Source organism: Alosa pseudoharengus, unplaced genomic scaffold (assembly GCF_046254945.1).
Source record: "Alosa pseudoharengus isolate Yale_2024_CS ecotype anadromous, Long Island Sound unplaced genomic scaffold, YU_APseudo_1.1 YU_APseudo_1.1_scf_1, whole genome shotgun sequence".
NCBI lineage: Eukaryota > Metazoa > Chordata > Actinopteri > Clupeiformes > Clupeidae > Alosa > Alosa pseudoharengus.
The window spans coordinates 38,336,443-38,360,608 of record NW_027468564.1 but is presented as its reverse complement, the minus strand read 5'-3'; the positions used below and the strand labels follow the sequence as shown (position 1 = coordinate 38,360,608).

The window sequence follows — 24,166 nt, the reverse complement described above, 5'->3', positions numbered from 1 at the left end:
TCATAGAGACTGTGATCAAAATAAGGGTTCAGGTTGTCAAAGTCCGTCACGTCGACCGTCACAGTCGCAGTGTCTGAGAGGCCATGAGGGTCCTGATGGACAGAGACGTGGTTGAGTGGTAATAGACAGGATGCATGCAGGTTCACATATAAACACAAGCACACACACACACACACACACAAACGCACACACACTCACTGATTACATATAATCATACATGGATAATGCATCTGCAAACACACACACACACACACACACTGTGGCACACATGACTGATGCTGCTGCTACTCACCCGTGCTTCCACTGTGAATGTGTAGTGATTGCCCGTGTTGTAGTTCAGGCGTTCCTTCACCAGAATCAGCCCGTCGGCCCTCATCTCAAAGACACTCGGCACTGGAGCCTGGAATAGAGCAGAATCACTAACAAGCTGGAGACTTGATGCTCAACACAGTGGCTCGATAGTGTTTTAAGCCCCCAACGTCGTCTTCCAGGCAGGGCTGCCACCGTTGACTTAAAGGCACCTAATCCTAACCTTAACCCTAACCCTAACCCTAACCTTAGTCCATGCCTAACCCTAGCGCCTTCCAGGCAGCGCTGCCTTGAAGACAACGTTGGGGGCTTAAAACACCAATAAACATTGTGTAGTATTGCTCCACTACTACCTTTTCTCTGGAATATAGGTCTACCTGAATATCTGAGCACATCTAGATAACACAATGAGGCCGCGATCAGACAGGATGTGCTTTTCTGCAGTGACCCGCCTGTTTTTTTTTTTGCAGTATGTTGTTTCGTGTTGGTAGTAAGCGTGTTGTGCTTTTCTTATGCGCCCAGAGCACCTCACGTTTTGTGCACCTGCTTGCATTTTTGCAGAGCCCTGAGCGCCTCAAAGTGAAAAAGGCTCCCTACACGTTTTTATGAAAATATAGTACACCTCACATTTTACTAGCAGCAAAGCACATCCTGTCTGATCTCATCCTACGTTTTTACAAACGTATGGCACACCTGTACAACTTTTCTGAGATGCTCAGCTGCCGTAAGCATTTTCCATTTAAGAACAATGTTGGTCAGGTGGGCTTACCTGGATGGAGTAAGTCAATCGGTTGTTGGCATCAGTGACATCAGCATCCTCCGCCTTCACCGTCAGCAATGACGAGCCCACACCCAGTGTCTTTCATTGGAGAGAAGATAAAGCATTATATACATAGGCTACACACACACACACACACACACACACACACACACACACACACACACACACACACACACACACACACATGCATGCATATATATAGTAATGGAATTCTATATTTAATGACTGTGGGGGAAATCACAATAGATTGCATTTGGTTGCCTGATCATGTTATGATTTTGTTTGTGACTTTACCTCAGAGACTGTGGCAGTGTACTGTGTTTGCTGAAAGACTGGTGGATTGTCATTCTTGTCTCTGACATTTAGTTCGCGAGTGTTCTTCATCTGTGGGGAATGTACATTGTGCATTTTTGTTACATTTAATTACTTCTTTCATAACATAAATTACATGTATGGTTATGGTTATGGATACATTTTTGTCCAAAGCGACATACAAATACGAAACAATATAATACTTAAATTTAACAGGAAACAAATTAAAATGTTAGTCAGTCTATAATAAGGAGAATAGCAATAACAAACAATCAATCATATAAAAACAATAACATGGCAAGACTACATTAAGGAGAATATCAATAGTAAACAACAAGATCAAAATGTATGCAGTATTAGTCTGAACTCACCTCTGACCCACATTTTACGGCATAGGTTAAGAGTCCACCACCCTGCAGAAAACAAAGAAAACATTACTTTGTGTAGAAATACTTTGTCTATGTATCTCTGTCTGTTTGTGTGTCTGAAAGAGCTATTAGTACACTGCAGTATACACTAATATCAACTTTTCCCAACAGAGTGGGCCATCATTTCTGTGAATAATGATTTCATGTCATCTCATGATCGTCACCATCATCATCATACATGTTACTGTTGTGCCGAACAGGTTGACTTACATCAAGAGCGTCTGCATCCAGCGGCCTTTTTGTTCTGACCACAGCGGTTGGGTTCCCGACGGTATAGTCCAGCTGCAGAAATGTGACTCCAGTGGGAAACAGATAGGCCTCCAGCACCAGATTCTCACCTACAGGAATCCCCTGCAAGATCTCCACCTCACCTGGACCACAGGTACGCACGCGCTAGTCAGCATGATACGGCTAAGATGTGTTTTGTCTTTCAATGGTTAAAATCACATACACTAATACACTGCTATGGCCACATATTGCAGATATACATTTAAACATTAAAATATAATGTTTATATTTATGAAATGTAGCAGCTGCTTTAATCCAAACCCAATTACATTAGAAAAGCACTTAACAATAACAGTAAACATAAGAATAGCAATAGACATATCAATTTAGAGAAAAACAAGAAGGTTTTTTAGCTTTCCTTAAATCAAGTCAACAACAACAAAAAAGTGCAGCCAGCATCACCTTCATAGTCTTCGTCTATTTCCCCCAAATGGAAATTGGATCCGCCACCACAGTTCACAGTCGTAGCTGAGGAAAGGAGGTGATGGGTGAGGAGAGAGGAATTTCCCAGCTCATTTCCAATAAGCCCCGAGAGGCCGTAGGTTACACTGATTTTAGGACAGCTAAGGGGCATTGGCACGATGCAAAAGCAATGCCTAAAACCTCCCTTAGGTGTTCTATAACCCCCCCCCCCCCCCCCAGCTGTTGAAATACTTTCAATGTTCAATGTGTATGAATTGTGTTGTATATATCCAATGTGTAATTGTGTTGTATATATCCAATGTGTATGAATTGTGTTATATATATATATCCCTGTCTTGCCCTTTCCAGCTAAAACTTACCTCCTGTCAGAAAGAGCCCATTACACCATCTCCTAACGCAGTCAACATACTAAACAGCACCACACAACTCATCAAAGTATATTTACTTACAACGGAGAGGCATGCAAATGTTTGGGCAAAGTTACGTTGCTGTCAATAGTGTGAGTATAGTGAGTGACGATGAACTGGCATGTTAAAGATGAACTGGCAAGTTAAAGATGAAACATTATTTTCTATATAATGCTGGCTATATAACTCATTTACAAGACAGTGATACTTGCCAACGGGCATGTTGTTAAATACTGACAATCCAGGATGTTCAAATCTTTCTTTTTGGGCCCTTTTACTGTTTTGTTATTTTTCAACTGTAAAACATGGTAATACAAAAAAAGTAATCCTGCTTAAAATATCAAAAGAATGAGCTTTTACCTTTTAAGCATTTTGGAAAATTTGCTTAGATATTTACAACAGAATCACTGACCAGGAATACAAAACTTGGCATTCCACATTATAATGAAGATATCAAATTATAAAGCCAACAGGCCTTAGCCAAGAAAATAGGCACATACTGGTTGGAAGACACCATGATCCGTATGGTAACACGACCCCCACGAAGAGAAAGATCTTAAAAACAGGAGGACCCATCTCAAGCGGCTGCTATTTCGATCCAGAAGACACCTGATGTTGCTTCTGTGCCTTACACTCCCTAATCCTTCCCTGAACTCACACCAAACTTAGGTATCGTTTCTGCCTTCTGACCAACCCCCCGCCCCCCCCAAAAAAAGTCAAGTGATGAAGCTGGCAAATCAATACAGTGGCTTTCACAGTTTCCATTGCCCGTCCTCTGTTTTTATGACCCCGTGTAAAACGCTAAATCTACCACTGCAAGTAATAACAGGGTCCAAGGGGCAGAAGCACAATCCCGGTGAACAGTAACTCGTACAAATGAGAATAATGGCCTCTCTACCAAAGACACCTGACCACCACAGGACAAAAATAATTATCCACAAAATGTTATCAATATATTTTTGACCCTCACAGGCTGTCTTTTTGACCCTCAACAGGCAAAATGTCTTTGACATGGCGAGACACCCTGGGGCCTTTATCAGGCATTTTATTTCATTTGGATTAATAATCAATCAGAATCTTCAATGGCATTGAGTGGGTGGCACGACTCATTCTAAGTTTCACAACATTCCTCAATGGAACCTTCTATTCCTTTGATCTGTGATCTGATAGGCTCCTCTGTGCTGTTTTATAATATGTCAATGTGAGTAAATTCCAGGGTTTAGATCTCACACCTTGCTATCTCAGGAAATCAAAACTGACCGTGAGATCATGCGTCACCTGACCTCAGTAAAATATCAAGCTCAAATTTTGATTAGATCATCAGACCAAGGCCTTATTGCAGTGGTCCCCAAACTACAGTCCGCGGGCCGGTTACGGCCACCTCATTTTGGGTGGAGCCCCCCAAAACATGTCCGTTGTATAGCATCCGCCCTGCAAAGGAGTACGGCACCATCAAACTATAACCTCCTTTCCCCCGTTCATTATGAGGAGTCTTGCATAACAGTACACATGTATTAATTGTTTTGTCCACTGGGGGTTGTTTTGGCGCTGTTTCAAGTTTGCCTTTGAAAATGTAGGCCTACCTGAAATGTAATGCAAACAAGATGCCTATACCGACTGCATCAGTCGTCAAAGTAGGCCTATTCTAAAAGTTTGTCAATTCATTGTTAAAAGGCTTAACTTCTAAAGTGATATTTCAGGGACTTTCTGGGATAATTATTTCTATTTGTTATTCACTCATTCAAATGTTCATACAAAGACAGCAAAGTCCACACAGTTTTCTCCAGGTGAGAAGTTAAAATGGTGGTCAATTTCAGATGTTTTTTCCAGCGCTTCATAAAACTCTCATAGTTTGAAAACTTTATATTATTTGAATAAAATATACTTTTGGGAATGCTAAAGTATTTTTATTAGTATTATTTCATTTTAGCTATTTCCATGTTGAACTACATTTTATACTGAAATAGCATGATGGCAATATAAAATAAACAGAGCCAACAATGGTATTAGATTACAATAGCCTATGATTAAATGTAATGGATTAATATTCAACTAAGGTAGACTGCTGTTGTTCACAGCACTACGCTATTTACGGTTACTGACATACTCTGAGTCTCTGGCCCTCTCTTATAGCCAGGCATAGTGAGCTGGCTCTCTGAAGAAAAAGTTTGGGGAGTATTATCTTATAGGGACAGGCTACCAGGATTACCAGGACTGGTGATGATGCCATTGGACTAGAAGACCTGTACTGTCTGACAAGCTCCATAGTTCAGTTAAATGATTAATAATAACAATAATGATAATAACAACAGCAACAACAACAACAACAACAACAATATAATAATAATAATAATAATAATAATAATAATAATAATAATAATAATAATATTTTTTTCATTTGAGGTACATACATGTCTCGTGTTAACGGAAGACTTAACAATAGCTTATATTTTTCTATTCAATTCTATACTACTAGCCCATGACTCTTATTTTGATATCAGTAACTCACATGACCAGGGTAACGTGACTTCATAGCCAACATTGAACATGGCGGACGCAGACACATTGAAGTCTCTAAATGGTTTACTAAATGGCATCGCGCAAAAGGTTTATTACAATAAATTGGAAATAACCGAGGACCTGCTGAAAAATGAACTTTATCCTGACTTGTCCCAAGAGGAATTCCACGCTTTGCACGAAAAAATGAAAGGCCTTGTAAAGGTGATTTGGCAAGCTGTAGGCTAACGTTATGGAAAACTTCCCAGAGGTTTTGAGACGTTAAGTTAAGTTAGCACTATTTGTATGAATATGCACAGTGCACCATCAACCAGGTAATGTTAGTCTGTTGTCGTAAGGGGGTAACCTGAGCCGCCTGTTGCATGTCTTTTTTTCTCCTCGCTCAGTTTCATTGCTGAAATGTTTTCGACACACTTTTACGCCAGTGTTAAAACAAGGCCACCATTTACGATGCTGTGCAAGGCGGTCGCGGATAACTGTTGTCTAAAAAGCCATTTACCTCCAGATGCTGTCGTGGGACTTTTTCACTCGGAGGTCCGGCAAATATAGCCTAGGCTAAATCTGATTTAGGAGCTTGTGTGTGAGTCAGGTAGGTAGATACTGACTACAAACATAAGATGGCAGTATTGTCCGCACAACCACTCACAGAATACAATTGAAGATTATATTAATAATAGGGCATTGATTTAAATTTGAGGTCATTATTACCCATAATGGTTTTCGCCCTTTTTTCTAGTTTGGTGTAGGATCTTTCGGGATGACTTATTCAGTAAAGAGTTTCTTTGAGATAGGCCTGTGGCTGCACTGCCTGCAACCTAGGCCTGCTTGCTAGTACAGTACTAAGCCTAACCTCTGTTGTTTTATTCTTTCCTCCATCTGAAATCTCTCTCGCCTCCTGCTTTATTCCCCTCTCTTATCCTCCACTTCCACTTCCTCCTCCTCCTCCTCCTCCTCCTCCTTCCTCAGTCTATCGCCTCGGCGGACATGGACCAGGCTCAGCTGGAGGCCTTCCTCACGGCTCAGACCCGCAAGCAGGGCAGCTCGGGCGGCCTGAGCACCGAGCAGGCGGCCGCCCTCTCCCGCTTCTGGAAGGGGCACCGGGTGCGCGTGCGGGACAGCCTGGTGAGCCAGAGCCGCTGGGAGCCCGGCCTGCGCGGCCTCAGCTGGAGGGTGGACGTGCAGGCGGCGAGCAGCGGCCGGGGCGGTGGGAGCGGCGAGGGAGGAGAGGCGTCTGGCAACGCCGTCGCTCTGCTGGAGCTGGAGCTGGGCAGACAAGGAGAGGTGAGGAGGAGGGAGGGAGGGAGGGAGGGAAAGAAGGAAAGAAAAAGAAAGAAAAAGAAAGAAAGAAAGAAAGAAAGAAAGAAAGAGAAAGAAAGAAAGACTGGTCACCTGGCTCATTCAATCTGGTCCCCTAATCATCTCTCAGTGTAATTGGCTCATTCACTCCCTCACTCTCCACCTCAAGCTGGTGTGTGGTGAGCATTCTGTCTCATAATGGCTGCCCTGCATCACCCAGGTGGGTGCTACACATTGGTGGTGGTTAGTGAGGTCCCCCCCCCCCCCCCCTTTACAGTGAAGCACTAGCCTGACGAGCCAGACCCACATTAAAATGTAGGGTCTGGGCACTCACCGTTCGCAGTGCTCAGTCCGAGGGGCGGGATAATCGGTTGTCTTTCAAATTCCCGCTGCACGCAATAGGACAGTGCTATGAGTCCCATGCGTTTTCCCACCAGAGGAGCTAGTGGGCTAGTTCAAACTTTTGTCAAGCTTAACTCGTGTCACACTGTTCGCCAACAGCAACATCCATCTTCTTTGTTTTCAAGTAGCAGGGAATTCAAGCCAAACCGTTGCAACTCTGCCATCAATCATTGTTAAGCCCGCCTAACGACTACACGATTTCATTGGCCTGATAGAAGTTTAATTTTTCGAGCTCACAAGCCAACGGAGAGTTGCTAGACTAGCCCTGGAAGCAAATGTAATTTGCTGCCGCTAGGGTGCGTCTAGATTTCTAGGCTAGTGAAATACTTTAAGTGTCTCGAAAAGCTAACTGCAACGTGTTGTTGTCTTGTTGTAAAAAAGAATAGGGGCTGTGGTGGGGATGGAGCAGCAGGTGTGTCTTACCGGAGGAATGAAAGTGTGTAGGTGAATGAGAGAGAGAGAGAGAGATAGATAGGTAATAGAGAGAGGGATAGATGGATGGATGGAGAGGGAGAGATGGATAGAGAGAGAGAAGATGAGTGTGATAATTTTGTGGTTGTTTTTGAGATGAAGTGTAATAATATTTGATGGTGTAACACAATCTATAGAGTGTATGCCCAGACTCAGAGAGATGGCGTTTTGCTCCTTTTGGTCCCAAAATCCAGCAGTGTATAGGTCTAACCCCTAACCATGCACAGTGGGAGGGTAGAGGGTCAGGATATTTCCCACAAGCAGAGAGAGAGAGACATGTCTTGGTGGGTGGAAAAACATAACTCTAAGCAACCACCAGCCTTTGATAAGACTCCAGTGAAATATCCACTGGGGTTTTGTTTATTACTCTAACACCTGACAGGGAATCTGTGTTATGTGGCTGAGCTGCTGCCTAACAGGTAAAACACTTTTAAACGGTTATAGCCTACATTTAAAAATAATTGATGAGGTAGAAATTATGCCACATGTCTACATGCAATGCCGTTGATTAGATCCAGTGAAACTGCCATCGTGGAAACATAATGTCACACTTCGGTACTCCATTGCCTATTACCAGTGCTAAAGATATGAATTATTCCAAAGTTGTTAAATATGCGGGGGGTATTGATTATAATGATGATATTGATTATTTTTTACGTTTGTGTGTGTATGTATGTATGCACTGATGCTTTCCACACATGAAGTTCCTAATGGAAAAATAAAGTTCTTTGAATTGAATTTGAATATACTAAAGGTAATTGATTATTTTGTGGATAGTGATTTATATTGTGGATATTAATAACACTGAGGATACAGTTATTCTAAAGGAGAGTCCTCAGTTACACCATAGCCTAGGAGCAGAACTGAGCCCTTGGTTACCATGGTCAGTTCCATATCTGCTGTTGCTAAGTGACCAGAGGATGAAGGGGTCGAATAGGGGGAGGTTCTCTATCCATTTATGATCGATCGAAGAGATAAGCCATGACTGAGCAAAGATGAGCTTTGCAATGGCAAGTCTTTTGAACGTGGAATCTCCTTTACAGCAGTTGTAGTACAAGTTTGTGGAAATGCCTCCTCTGATCATTTACATCTATGGCCATGCTTGCGATCTGATGGACCTGGCTAATGTCTTAGCTGGCCAGGTCACAGGACTTTCCAGACGTGAAGGATAATCATAAACTTACGTTTTTGTGAGATATATAAAGAAAAGGTGTAGTTGGTTTAGGAGACTGAATGCTGCAGGCCAGGCTGCAATGTTGCCACCTGACTGGCTTTAGTATGATGGGTTGAATTTGCCATATGTTTTTTTAAAAACAAAATGACTAAAGATGTGTTTGTTAACCATCAAATCTGGGGTTTCGGTTTTGTGGTTGAGTGTATTGGTGGTTGTGTGTTTAAGCAAAGACTGTATAATCCAGTCCCCCCACTCGACGGCCATCTTGACATCTCACTTTGAACTTTGGCAATTATTTTCATATTTAAGTGAATGGGGAGGCATACAAGAAAGGCCTGGATATGTGTAGACAACGGCCATACTGGCATTATGAACTAATCCCACACATTTGATGGGCAGACTCTCTCAAAGCACTCAGCAGATATCATGAACATCGTCAGATAGCTTCGTGAGATATTTTCTAACATTAGTGTTCAAAACTCAACAGTCCATCAGATGTGCATCAAACTAACATATTCCAACATATTTCGAAATTTTAATATGCTTATTTGCGAAAATATATAAAAAATTTGGCTATCTCACTGAGCTCGCACAGTATCCTAGGTAATTTCATCTCCCACTTCGTTTTAAGCCTGCATCGGTCCTGGCTATATTTTGAGGGTTGATTTTAAGGGGAAAATAGCACTTCCCCTTGCTCCCTAAAGTAATGGGACACCCTAGCCCTACACGTTAGGGCAAAAATCTAGGGGTAGGGGAGGTATTGGGACGGGCCCAGTCTCTTAGTTACCGGACTACGATATCACAGTAATGCTTTTCGAGCACTTTTACCAGACATAGCATATTTAACTGTTTGCTGATGCACGAAGAAGAACTCCTTATGTCTGAACTTCACCCCTCTTTGACCTTTTCTCTATTTCAAAATCCTTGTTTGAAAATCTGTTTCTTTCCACTTTTGCAGCTCATATCTGAGCTTGTCCGCTGCTATTGGTCAGAGCATGCATACCCAGAGCAGGCAATAGGCATCCGTGACATTACATCAACGCAGTTATTTTCACACTGTTTCTATTTCTAGTTTTAGTTTGGTTGTCTAGTTTTAAGCAACAAATCTTACATATAGCACCTATTAAGGTAAATAAATGATTGATCTACAATCATTGTGTTATCATTCTTACAATGCTTTTGCCTCAAAAAGTAGCTGTACATGCTTAAATGGCATTAAGCCAAATTCACTTAACACCCATTAGCTGTTGTGTGGAACTGTTACCATCCATTAATAGTGGTCTATGAGCCAAGTCATAGCCAATAAGTGAACCCAGAGCAGCTCATATTAAGACCTCTGTGATTCTGGTTGGGTTTCAATACACGCTCAACCTGGCACAAGTCTGTGGCCAGTGGCCGTTCCCACTCTTGCCAACAGTGTGGACGTTGTCCTTGCCCTTGTGTATGTACATGTATTCGCCAGATAACATGTACCCAAGCGCTTGATAAGACTAGACTGTGAAAAGCCGTTGCTTTTATGAGTTTTATTGGATGATGTAGTAGTACCGGTAACCTCTTGCCTCTTTTTGTAATTCTCGGAAAGTTAATTGAGGGAAGAACCTCATTTACAATAAAGCCGAGATTACATGGCCACAGAACTGAGTGAAACTACAGCGAAGAGGAAGGTACTTTTAAAATATAAAATGATCACATACAGTTGGAGGCAAGGTAGTGCTTTGTGCTACTGTGAAGACAAGGTTATGTGCAAGGCAAGCATAGACACTTTGTTTGCGTTGGCCTTGGCCTACTTCTGAGTTGGGCAAGTCCCTGTTCTTCGGTCTTCTAGAATGTCTTCAAACAAGCTTACACAGTGTGTGTGTGTGTGTGTGTGTGTGTGTGTGTGTGTGTGTGTGTGTGTGTGCCCTGTCCTGCCCCATGGCTAGGTCTGCCTCGTTGCTTTTGCCACAAGGTTCTCCCTCTTTAGGCGTGGCAGCTCCCAGGTGGGTTGTCGATTTTATAACGGAACACAGAAAGACTGGGTCATCAGTCCCACCCGTTGCCACTGTTGGTCTGTTGGCACAGTAACAGGCTCACCATTGTGGCACTAGTGTAGTTATCAGCATTTGTCAACCAATGTTGATGGTTGATTCTTTCTTTTCTTTTTTTAAATGGGAGTCAATGCAAAGCTTCCATATGTTTTTTTGTGGAGAAGATATTTCAGAGCAGAAATCCTAGTTATTTCATAACCATTTTTTGAATGCTTAAAATACAGCTCTGAAACAACTGCCCCACTGCACATTTTTCTAATGTCATCCTATGGTTGCTGAGTGACATTCGAATGAGTTGACTGTCATATTCAAATTTGCAGTGGTCTTTTAATTTTTTTTTATATGACCGTTAATTTGTCACTCAGCAACCATAGGATGACATAAGGAAAATGTGCTGTGGTAGCTTCATTTTTCCATATCAGTATGTATCATGCCTTTTTAAGGATTGTGTGGTAGATCTGTTTTTTATTTTTTCCATTTGCAGTCTGGAGAAACGTGTGCGTTATCGGTCACTTGGGGTCATGCTTAACCTCTCCTCCGTGACAAACATTAGACACCTCGTCTACGCAATTTAGCAATTAAGAAACCCGTGTGAACGAACAGAAGTGGCGCTCATCGTGGCATGCATGCAGTCTGCACGCGTCGCATGCTTTGCCTAGATTTGATGAGCGGTGATAACAAGAGGTGGCGTGTCTAAAACGTCAGACCCACGAGAGCTGGTGAATAGTAGGTGTGTCTAAAACGTTGGTCCCACAAGAGCTGGTGAATAGTAAGTTAGTCGACATCCGTTGTAGACGAGCCCGGCCGTGGAGTTTAAGGAGTGGTCAGGGTCCTCCGGAGTGGACCATGGACAGCCCAGCCTTCAATTTGGGTTTGTTGATGTAAGTCTATGTCAGTCTATTCATTTATGTCTGTGACAGGAAAGCTTCAAATTAAGATAGCAGGCCATAAGCAAGTACAGCCTGATTATGGCATTAAAGGTAACTAGCTCTCTCACCCCAGCCATTTTACAAAATGAGAGGCTTTGTTGTTTGTTTAAACACAAACAAACAGACACCGAATCTTCATAATAAACTGGACCTTTGTAGGAGTCTGCAGATACTGAATCCTTGTGTCTCCTCTGAACATGTCTATACACACACACACACACTCTCACACTTCCCAGATTGCTGTCTCTGTGGTTGTTATGAGTCGTTAGGAATTCCCTCTTCCCTTACTGACTGCCTACCAATGTGATTGGTGATTTGGCCATTACAACTCCCGCCAAAACCATCACCCTCAATAAGTTAAACTTTTAAAATCTATTCATTTAACTTTTGGACTTTTAAAATCTATTCATTTAACTTTTGAACTTTTTTTAAATCAAGATTTGCATATGTTTTTATATATTATTATTGAAATAATGATATTGTTTTTATCTTAATCAGCTCAAGTCAAGTGAGGCCACCATTTTGTCATTATTCCACTTTCTGTCCTCATTCCTTTTCTTTCTTTCTTTCATTCTTTCATTCTTTCTTTCTGGCCATGTAACCCAAAAAAGGGATTGGCACAGGGATTCTGGTTGAATTTTTCCATCTGACATTGCTCTGCGCAGAACTGTTTGTTCTGCAAACACAGGGGCTTGTGGAGCGAGCTTCGAGAGACGATGGTATCCAGACTGTGTTTGTATGTGCGTTTGTCTGCGTGTGTGTGCATAAAACATGAATGTGCGTTGTGCGCAGGCACACAAAGTTAGGCTTTACATATACAAGATTGCTCAAACTTTTGGTTTAAGATAGAATAGTGGCAGTGTTTGAGGAGACTGTTATGTTTCAACATCAGCTATAACGTGTGTGTGTGGGGGGGGGGTGTGTGTGGGTGTGTGGGTGTGAGTGTGGTGGGTGTGTGTGTTTGTCCATGTGCATACATGGTGTTGATTATATGGACAGTTATCCGTTGGCCCTGCCTACCCCACCTGCAGGTTGTACCATATCAGTATTTGAGTAGTTATTAAGAGATAGCAACAATAGCAACTAATTTACATTGCCAGTAAAATAAGAGTGTGCTGTTAGACTGAGAGACTGGGAAGAGGGGGGGAGGGGTAATGCCCGGCTTTTCCATAATAAGTTTCTGTCCTTTCTGTGGGGATCTGAATGGTCAGGTTGGAATCTGTTGTTGGAAGCTGTCTGTCTGTGTTTTGTGACAGTACAAAGGAGTGGACTGAAGGAAAACAATTTTTCACATAAGTCTGAGTTGCTGCAGCCAGGCAGCTACAGGGCTATGATTTCTTTTTTAGAAATATGTGTGTATATATATAGTGTATATATAGTGTGTGTGTGTATATATATATATATATATATATATATATATACACACATATATCAAAAAAATAATTTATAACATATTTTTGTGACATGTTGCCATCATCAGGCTACATGGTTGGAAATAGTAGCCGAATAACTCAACTCCTTACCTACTATGGCTGCACGATATATCTACAATCTATCGTTATTGCGATATCAACATTTGCGATGGACATACCGCAGAGATTACTTAATTTTCGATAAATTTCGATACATTTTCTGTGCCGTGCACATTCCATACACTCTATGGTGTATTCACATTCTGAATGTCAACATATTTTATAGGGATGTCCGATATTGGCTTTTTTGCCGATATCCGATATGCCGATATTGTCCAACTCTCCAATTTCGATTCCGATATCAGCCGATACCGATGTCGATATATGGGTTATTTTTCCTCAAAACTAATTTAGGTAACATCACATATCTCCTGTTGTGGAATTAACACAACATGCTTAATGTTATTGTGATGCCCCACTGGATGCATTCTTGAATGCAACAAGGCTTTCCAAATGTTAACATTGTCTGTGCAAAATAAGAAAAATACTTGCAACATAGCAGAATGTAAAGCCAACTAAAATAACAGGCATAGTGTATGACAGGCTACCCTTTTTCTGTGTTAAATGAGCCTGCATTTGTAGGATGCTTCATGAACTGTTTCTTTAACTAAAACTCAATCACCTTAATTGAATGAATGCACAAATATGAGTCAATTACAATGTGGCAAGCAACTATACTGCACAATTTTGAAAACATTTGTTTGAGCTACAAAAAATACTTCAGGCTTGAGGTGAAGTACAAAAAATAAAACATTTTAAGGTGTACAAATCTAAGCAGCCTTTGTCCCTAGCCCATTACTTGGGCTAATGCAATCATTGAAATTATAAACTGGGCTCAATCAGCACTGCTCTACATGAGCAACAACAAAGAGATGCAACATTAAGGTAGTGTGCAATAAGAACAAGGAAGGCACAAAGTTTCAGTCCAGACCTTCCAGAGTAGTAAACAAATGTATTTAGTTTATCCTTTAGTATTAGTCCAATGAACGGGGCTAAAAGACTGACTGGCCTTCATAACGGGCCATACCCACAATCAGGCTTGGAATTTCACCATTTTAGGGGCAAGGCCACTTGGCCTTCAGTTGGGCATATTTGGTGGGGGGCACAAAGGCCACATGTCAGGACACCAAGGCCAAAGTTAACTATAGTAGGCTATAAAAATTATCAAAGTTGTATTCACTGCAGTAGACCTGCATCACTGTATGAAACATTACAAAAACATAAAACATGACATATTACATATAACTGTAAATCATCTGATCATCTAATATTTTCAGATATCTAGGCTATATTTAACATTTATTTTATATTTGGCCTGTTATGAAATCATGTATTGAACAATTTAAAGGGGTGGTTCAGGATTTTGGACATAAGACCTCATTTCCAAGTAAGCAAGTGTGATATTTATCAGTGGAGACCGTTTTCAACACGTTTCATCCAGTCCTTCTAATTGCAGAGTTCGCAGGTGCTAGGCTAGCGCAAGTCAACGGTATGTGCTAGCCTGCCACTAAAGACAGTCTTACCCACTCTAAACTACACCTGAGGCAAATTCCAGACAATCGATGTAAATGTCTGTGTTGATAGAATAGTGTAAGAAATACAACTACCCTTGCATCGCGTTGCAATAGTTATACTTTGGTCCCTGAAGTTGTTAGTAGTCATTTTGCAACTCAGCGGCGGACTGCTATTACCAAGGCTACTACTAGGTATCCCCATTGGAGTGCGCTTTATTGTTTACTTTTCGGCGCAGTACTACTAACCGGAGAAGTATAATTCCGCCGCTGCTAAGAAACTAGTCCCTCAAAATGTAATGTGATCGTTGAAATGCAAGGATAGAATAACGTTAGAAATAACACTATCAATACAGACATTTACATCGATAGTCTGGCGTTATCATTTATTTGCCTCGGGTGTACTTTGGAGTGGGTAAGACTGTTTTTAGTGGCAGGCTAGCACATACCGTTGACTTGCGCTAGCCTAGCACCTGCGAACTCTGCAATTAGAAGGACTGAATGAAACGTGTTGAAAACTGTCTCCACTGATAAATATCACACTTGCTTACTTGGAAATGAGGTCCTATGTCCAAAATCCTGAACCACCCCTTTAAGCACAGCTCAGCTTTAAGAAACTCAGATGCATGCTTAGCATTTTGTGATCATTAAGGCTACTTTCACAAACTCTTATAGTCAGCTGTCCTCTGATTTACCGATATCTAGGCGACATTTGTAATATTTGTTTTGTATTTGGCCCGTTATGAAATAATGTGGAACAATTTAAACACAGTGTAAAACTTAAATCCCAAATTTGGAGACATTCATGTATGTTGAAATTTACTGCAAATTCAAAACGGGATTAGTCTAGAACGGCTAACTGTACAGGGGACTGATTTACACCTTTCTGTTCGGTAAGGTCTGCTGTTTATTCTGATATATGGTTTGTCATATGTTAAACGAAGGGTTCTGAAGTATTCCACCAAGATGAATGGGTAGGGAGATGGACGCAAAACCTTCAGTAGAATTTATGATTAAATTGAATGATATTATTTACTTTTCTCGCGAACCGTTCACCACAGCAATTAGCGGCTAACATCGTTTAAAAGCTGAGAAAAAGCTCTTTCATGTGATACTTGTGATGTCTGTGTGATGAGTAGGCTACTTCGCGAGTAGTTCAACTGAGAAGAATGGGTTAATTTGGACGCACTTTCTTGCGCTGTCACTTTCTCCACTGCGTAATTTGGCCATAGGCCATAGGCTAAATATATATCGCTATTAGTAGGACGCAAAGCAGAATATTTAAAGAAGGGGGCACCAAGGCCACCGTGGCCTAAACCTCTGATTTTCAAAGGGGCGTCACGGCCAACGCAAGGGGCTACGACGGCCATGGCCAATTCCAAACCACAGACATAATGTTGAAACAGAGCCAGCAAGTTTGTTACTGCAGCCATCCACGCTTGTTTGTATGCTTCAAGACGCAGCTTGATGAGGTCATCATCTGTGCGCCGGTAAACGCTTCAGGAGCGCATAGGCACTATTTGGGTGTAACGCAAGGATTATTTTATCGGTTTTAAGGCAAAAAAAATCCGATAACGATATTAACAGATATTACATTTTTATGCTAATATCGGCCGATAATATCGGTGGGCCGATATTATCGGACATCTCTAATATTTTACCAAACCGATGCTGTCATGCTGCCCTAGAAGCCCGTCCCCTACCAGTTTAGGTGTGTGGTGTTTTAGGTGTTGAGGCGGGAGCTAATGTTGTGATGGCTGAAGATCGAGCGAGGTAGGTTACACTTGGGTGAAGAGGAATTGGTGACTAAAAGGAAAAGCATGTCTGTTCTATGGAAATATTTTGGTTTTATTAAGGATGACATGTTACAAACACAACGCCAAATGCGTCCTTCTCCACTGTGTTAAAATAAACAATTTCTTTCGTTATCGTTATAGGATCAGAAGATATCTGTCTTTCACTTTAAGGCTTGTATTTCATGATTTGCATTTAGCAAAAGCCCCAGACAGCAGCAGAGAGGTAATCAGGATTCATTATTTGTAAAAGTTATTTAGCCTACTTCTTGGACTGTGCGATGTGCCCCTTACTTTCACTTTCCGCTGCACTTGGCATGCCGGTAGCCTAATAACGTGGGATGCGCAGCGTATGAGGTTGGTGAAAAACATGAGGTGGAGAAAAACATGAAATATTTAAATATCGCAAGTTATATCGTTATCGCAGTACTCAATAATGTTATCGCATACCGCATGTTTTCCTAATATCGTGCAGCCATTACCTACCTCCTTTCCTAACCCTACTAACAAGCTAACACACACTTATCACCCACTTCCCTCTCTCTTCCCTCTTCTACCGCCTCTCCTTCTACTACTTTCTCCTCCTACCACATTATGGCTAGTGCTTATAATGGCGGCACTCTTGTCATAGTGTTGTACTGATGTAGTACTTCCAAACTAAGGCCCCCTTTGCACTGGAGCTTGAATGTTATTCTCTTTCTGTGAGTCACTTTGAAGCGTCTACTAAATGAATAAACGTAAATCTAGTTTTTGTTGCTAGTGTTGTTGGGCCTTAAGTCAAGCTGGGGTGCTTTGAGGACATTGACTGCTGTGCGTGTAAAACATTAACACCAGTCATAATAAATATACCCTGTTATGTCAGGGCAGTGTAAACCAGTCTAGTCATTTCCTCATTGCTTTTCAGGTAAATAGCCTTATGGCCTTTAGCCAACACAAGCAGGACATTGCCAGTATAAAATACATAGCATGTCTTTATGGCTTTTCGCCAACACAAGCAGGACATTGCCAGTTATATCATCAGCAGACACCAGTTAGCATGTTAGTTTAGCATGTTAGTCAGTTGGGATACTTGTGCTGTTTTCAAGGTTTTCCACATACCTTTTTTTAAATAGTCATTAGCTCACTAGTGTTAAACCAACATGTCATACTGCCTAATTAGAGAACCACACATGCTTCATGAGAGCAGACACAACACAGAAGAAACGTCTGTAATGTTAGCAGTCAGCTGTTAGCCGGGAGGGGCTCATCCATCCATCAGTTAATTACCAGGCACCCCAGAGTAGCTATCCACCGATATTGGACTTCCAATGGGCAATACTGATTAGGGAAAATTCATAATTGCAGTACAAGGGTAATGAAATTGCTTGATGGACTAAATTCATTTCATCCTCTTTGTGTGACAGACAGGACGAAAAAGAAATCGCCAGCAGATCAGGCTGGGTTTACCCAGTCTAGAAAATGTATTGACCGGTTTGCTAATCAATTAACCACTACTTTACACTACTACTACAACACATCAAAAATCCCTACTTTATTCAGATTTATTTTATGTGAACAGTTATAAAATGGTGATGTTAGTAGGTGGGTTTACATGGACACTAAATTGGAATAATGGCTCAGTCGGAATAAAAATGACAGATTAGAATTAAACTGATAATCCGATTAGAATGAAAGGGGTGGTCCATTCCTAGTCCATTCCTATTCTAATGCTGCTTTCGAGATGTCTCGTAAATCATCGTACACTTACCCGTACAACATGTACCAATGAGTGGCTTTAGGAACGCCTTTCTCTCGAGCCACGAGGGGCATTAGCAGGAGGCTAGTCATTGTTATTGTTTTGTGCTACATGTAGCCTCTAGCTAAACAGCTGGAAAACAAATTGTTACATTGTATTGCAGGCACAGCAAGACCGTGCAATGCATGAATTGGTGACCGGATTGAAGCAGCAATGTAATCTAGTGTGTAAGAGCATTACATCAACATTAACATGACCAACACAGTACATATGCAAAAAAATACATGTCATCTCATCTCAACTATGGGCGCAGCCATGTTTGTTGTAAGGTCGTACGTCCACCTCGGGGTACCCTCAAGTACTCCTAGGTAAAGTGGGCGTGCCTGCCCAAAATGCTGCAAGAAAGCTGGGTAATTTACACTTTCCAACTCGGGCGGCGGATTTACGAGACATCTCGAAAGCAGCATAATTGAACAGCCATGTATACAGTCAATATGGGTTACCTGCTCTAGCTTCTCGAGCAAAAGAAAAGCAGCAACAGCGCCTGTACACACCTAATTGGAATAGAATGTACCTTTGTAAACGGATGACAAAATTTTTATTCGGAATAGTTTAACCGGAATGACAAAAATACTGTTCATGTAAACGGGCCTAGAAATGGCTGAAAAGTTCCTCAAACACTTGATCTTAGGTTTTTTTTAGGGCTGTCAAATGATAAAAAACAACTAATTAATCATGATTATTTTTTCTTTATAATGAAGCTTTTAATGATCAACATTGAAATGTAATATCATGGAAATGTAAAAACAACCTGGACTAGCATAATTTCAAGCTTTTCCTGTAGGACTACCTCATTTCAACAACACCCTGCCCAATGGCCTATCAGAAATTATTCCCTAAGTGAAATCTTTATTATGTTCCAAGTTATATTTCACGCTAATGATGACATGGCTGATGTACCTCAAATAAGGCTCTGCACATGTGATGTTCTCTCTGGAAATGTTAAATGCAGAACGTTCAGTTGCATTCAGAACAAAAATCTGCATATAGAATGACGAAATCAACACAAGGAGGACTGCTACCATTGCACTTTAGCAGCCACACTGACGAGCCTGCCTGACTGCAGACATTTATTGTTTAATCCGCAGATGCCGATTAAGGAAAAGATGGCATTAATCGGGTCGATAAGTCAGCACTAACAGCATTGCAGCTCATTAGGTGGAGATGGAGCTGATCTGGGTACAGGATGCTGCTTCACTGCACTCACCCCACCGCAACTCTATTTCTCTCTACTTATTTTTCCTGTAAATGTGTGGAAGACACCAATGGGTTCCTGGAAAACAGTCCTAAAATAATAGACGTCTAGACAGCAACAATTCAAATCCATACGATTTCTATAGGGTCATAACATATGAATGGATCAAGGTGCCCTACGGAACCCAGTTATGACATGGATCAAGGTGCCTTACAGTGCCTTGAGCTTGTTGATGTAGGCTAGTAGCAACTGATCTGATTACCGGATGCCCCCCCCCCTTCCATTAAAGATTCATTTTCCTTCTATCCGCGTAGAGAAAATAGTAGGTTACTGGAAAACCAATGGTGAGAGGAAAGTGGTTGATATTGCAGTGGTTTGTAAAATGGAGATTGAGTAGTCATCTAATATTTATTGGAAGTATTTGCATGAGAGAGGTTGTCCAAAGAAGTTAAAATTTGAAAATACACCAAAGAGCAATGTTTTTATTCACGTTTGGGTAGGGGCTTGTTTCAAAGCTATTAAAATCTAGGGATGAACTTAAGGTGAGCTGAATGCATTGTGAATCGGTATACATTTTGCAGGCGGGATTTGGAAGTGAACATATTGACCACACCAACTAGGCATAGGCATCTCTGCCCCCTACGAAAACTACAACAGCCTCCAACTCAAACACTGCAGGGTCAATGATGTGTTCACCATAGTGTTCACAGGCATCACTTACGCCCAGGAGACGTGTGAGTGTGTCTGTTTGTGTCTCTGCGTGCGTTTGCCTGTGTGTGTGTGTGTGTGTGTGTGTGTGTGTGTGTGTGTGTGTGTGTGTGTGTGTGTGTGTGTGTGTGTGTGTGTGTGTGTGTGTGTGTGTGTGTGTGTGTGTGTGTGTGTGTGTGTGTGTGTGTGTGTGTGTGTGTGTGTGTGTGTGTGTGTGTGTGTGTGTGTGTGTGTGTGTGTGTGTGTGTGTGTGTGTGTGTGTGTGTGTGTGTGTGTGTGTGTGTGTGTGTGTGTGTGGGGGGGGGGGTGGGTGGGTGGGTGGGTGGGTGGGTATCAGTATACGTGCCTGTGTTCACGTGTATGTGTGTGTGTCTCAGCATACTTGCCTGTGCATGCGTGCCTGGGTGTTCGTGTGTGTGTCTCAGCATACTTGCCTTTGCGTGCGTGCCTGGGTGTTCTTGAGGGCCTGTTCCGATCTCCAGCAGTTCCTCCTCTGTCTCTTGTCCCCCAGCTCTCAAATCTCATGGCTTCCTGTCGTGAGCTGCATGTCTCTTGTCCCCCAGCTCTCAAATCTCATGGCTTCCTGTCGTGAGCTGCATGTCTCTTGTCCCCCAGCTCTCAAATCTCATGGCTTCCTGTCGTGAGCTGAATGTCTCTTGTCCCCCAGCTCTCAAATCTCATGGCTTCCTGTCGTGAGCTGCATGAGCTGCCTAGGCACATACGACTGTGTGACAGAATTTCACCAGATTAGTTTGGTGTGTGTGTGTGTGTGTGTGTGTGTGTGTGTGTGTGTGTGTGTGTGTGTGTGTGTGTGTGTTATTAATCAGCATTTCTCCCTCTCATTCCTGACAGGTGTGTGTGTGTTTATGGGTTTGTTGTTTTTGATGTCTTGATGACCGTGTGTTGCCAGGCCGTTTGTCCCATCTTTGTCTCCGTCGCCGTCCGAGTGTATTCTGTGTCGGGCGCGTCCCTTTGGCACCCAGATCTGGGGCATCGGGCTACCCGTGAGCGCACCAGGGACCGTTTAACCCAGATGACGCCAGAGACGGCGCTCGTTCGGTGTGAAAGCCAACGAGCTCATATTCCCACTCGCGGCCTCCCACTGCAAGGCATCACATTGAATGGTTTTTACATTCGGTGACATTCAGTGGTTTTTCACATTCAGTGGTTTTTAGGCTTGCTGATCTTCTGTTGTCTTTAAGCGAAGTTTGCGCTATTTGCCTTGGCTATGTAGGCATAAAAAGAGAAAAGATGGCAATTTTTGTTTTTTTTTTGGGGGGGGGGGGGGGGGAGGCGGGCCGACATAAAATAAAATGTATGTAAATGTAAATAAAGACACTTTGGATGTTGGTGTTGTATAAGTTTGAAGAAGGCCAGACGGCCGAAACGTCACTTCAACATTAAAACATGGAGCAGAGTGTGCGGCATTCTCTTTATTTTCTTTAACATACATACACTGTCAAACAAATAAAAAATAAACTAATGAACAGTTGCTGGATGCGAATGTTCTGTTCTGCATATACTGCTGATTTTAGGCTAAATTGGGCCAATCTGTGTGGAGAAAGGTGTGATTAACTTAATTTCAATGGTATTTGCAATGTTGGAATATATATTAGGTATGTAATGTCACATATATTAATCGGTGTATCTCTGTTTCATCTCTCTCTCTGTCTGTCTGTTTCATCTCTCTCTCTGTCTGTTTCATCTCTCTCTCTGTCTGTCCATCTCTGCATGTCTTTCCCTCTGCAGGACTCTGATTTTGTGTGTTTGGAATTTGACGAGACGAAGGTGAACCAGGTGCTAAAGAAGATGGCTGAGATCCAGGAGAGCATTGACAGCATCGTTCACAAAAGCTAGTGTGTGTGTGTGTGTGTGTGTGTGTGTGTGTGTGTGTGTGTGTGTGTGTGTGTGTGTGTGTGTGTGTGTGTGTGTGTGTGTGTGTGTGTGTGTGTGTGTGTGTGTGTGTGTGTGTGTGTGTGTGTGTGTGTGTGTGTGTGTGTGTGTGTGTGTGTGTGTGTGTGTGTGTGTGTGTGTTTTTTGTGTTTCTGTCTGTCTATCTCTGTGCAAATGCAATTTTATGTCTGTGTGCGTGGATGCATTTTTGTGTGTGTGTGTGAGTGAGCACGTTTGTATTTCTGGAGTGTGTGTTTAAGTCTGAAGGGCCCCTTACAGGTGGCTTGTGCATTGTTTAGTGAAAAGTGAGTGTCTACACATGTATATGTTTTGAATGTGTATCTTGCACACCAATGTCCAAATTCCTGCACTTACAGTTTCGTACCCAATTACAACGTCTGCTAAATGTCACTTCTTTCCGATGCCTTTTGTGTTGTTTTTTCATGCAAGGCATAAACGGCATAAATATGTCATAACCAAATTAACATGGCGACACGATGATGAGGTCTCATGTGTCTCCTAGTGATGCCTCTGTAAGTGAATTACCTCACTGTCAGCTCTGATTCATGCTCGTGTTTCAGGAGGTAAATCGGTTTAATGGCCCTTGTTATCATTTTATTTCCCCGGTCATCATCTGGTTGTTACACACTCACACACTACACACACACTACACACACTACACACACACACACACACACACACACACACCACACACACACACACACACACCACACACACACTACACACACTACACACACACACAAACACCCCACACACACACTCACACACACACCCACACACACCATACTGTATGCATGGACACACCGACACAGACACAGACACACACACACACCATACTGTACGCGTAGACAGACCCAGACACACACACACCACACACCATACTGTACGCGTAGACAGACCCAGACACACACACACACCACACACCATACTGTACGCGTGGACACACCGACACAGACACACACACACCATACTGTACGCGTAGACAGACCCAGACACACACACACCACACACCATACTGTACGCGTAGACAGACCCAGACACACACCACACACCATACTGTACGCGTGGACACACAGACACAGACACACACACACCATACTGTACGCGTAGACAGACCCAGACACACACACACCACACACCATACTGTACGCGTAGACAGACCCAGACACACACACACCACACACCATACTGTACGCGTGGACAGCCAGACCCAGAGTTAGTAGTGTTACATCACTAGCATTAAGAGCTGCGTGGCTAGTTTGACAACACACTGAGCTACGTGTGTTTTGGCCTTGATAAGCCAGTCCTCATTTGATTTGGGTTCTCAGGCAAGTTTGGCAAAGGTGGGAGAGGGGATGGGGTTAGAGGTCATTCCTGAAACAGTTCAAATATTATTATTACAGCAATAGAATAACATTTAAGCTATTAACATTTAAGCATTTTATCATTAAAGCTACAGAGCTACAGGATTATTGGGTGTAAGCGTGTTCCAGTTTATAGGGGAAAGCTGTAGAAAAGAGGGATGTGGCGGCGGCAGCAGCCTAGTGACAACAACGTTTGGGTGTGTCAAGACTGGAGATGGGGTGGGACGCGGAACAACTGGTTCTCACGGATGGTAATGGAATGGCTGGAAAAATATGGGTTGGTGTTGTGGGGGGGGGGGTGTGTGGTTAAGTGGCCTCACTTACCCTAGTGTTTGTTGTAGACACACAGACACAGAGGTCTTTGGAACAAAATAAATGCATTTAAAAAAAATAAAATAAAAATTCTGTGTGTCTAAGTGAGATAGTAGATAGTCAGTGATAAACTCGCAACGGCTTCATTCCCCACTGCTCTAATGAGACCCAGAGCTAAACAAAGTCAGCGATTTTGTATGAGGCCCTTTTCTGTTTACTCAGAGCTAACATGCCCAGCAGGTTAATCACTAAAGCACATACTTACAATACTCCCCTGTAAGATCTGCAAGTAGTAGTGCATTTGCATTTTGCATTTTCATCCAAAGTGACTTACACGT

General features: G+C 42.3%; 1 protein-coding gene and 1 long non-coding RNA gene across 2 annotated transcripts; one reads left to right on the top strand and one right to left on the bottom strand.

Annotated features, from left to right (window-relative positions):
• Positions 1-1,391: 1,391 nt before the first annotated feature.
• Positions 1,392-2,170, bottom strand: LOC143137173 (uncharacterized). Its single transcript, XR_012989793.1, has 3 exons — positions 2,041-2,170; positions 1,774-1,815; positions 1,392-1,474 (listed from the first exon to the last, which is right to left on the bottom strand). It is a non-coding gene; the product is annotated as an uncharacterized LOC143137173 (long non-coding RNA).
• A 3,319-nt stretch (positions 2,171-5,489) lies between these two features.
• Positions 5,490-22,546, top strand: commd1 (copper metabolism (Murr1) domain containing 1). The gene is made up of 3 exons (XM_076297557.1): positions 5,490-5,669; positions 6,432-6,746; positions 21,988-22,546. The coding sequence occupies exons 1-3, from the start codon at positions 5,496-5,498 to the stop codon at positions 22,093-22,095; spliced, it is 597 nt and encodes a 198-aa protein (XP_076153672.1). The 5' UTR covers positions 5,490-5,495; the 3' UTR covers positions 22,096-22,546.
• Positions 22,547-24,166: the final 1,620 nt, after the last annotated feature.

Excerpts from the sequence above, each read along its gene's own strand:
- commd1 (XM_076297557.1), top strand. The coding sequence starts at position 5,496 with ATGGCGGACGCAGACACATTGAAGTCTCTAAATGGTTTACTAAATGGC. Across the intron at positions 5,670-6,431 it reads AAATGAAAGGCCTTGTAAAG|TCTATCGCCTCGGCGGACAT; the intron begins GTGATTTGGCAA and ends CTCCTTCCTCAG. Across the intron at positions 6,747-21,987 it reads AGCTGGGCAGACAAGGAGAG|GACTCTGATTTTGTGTGTTT; the intron begins GTGAGGAGGAGG and ends TTCCCTCTGCAG.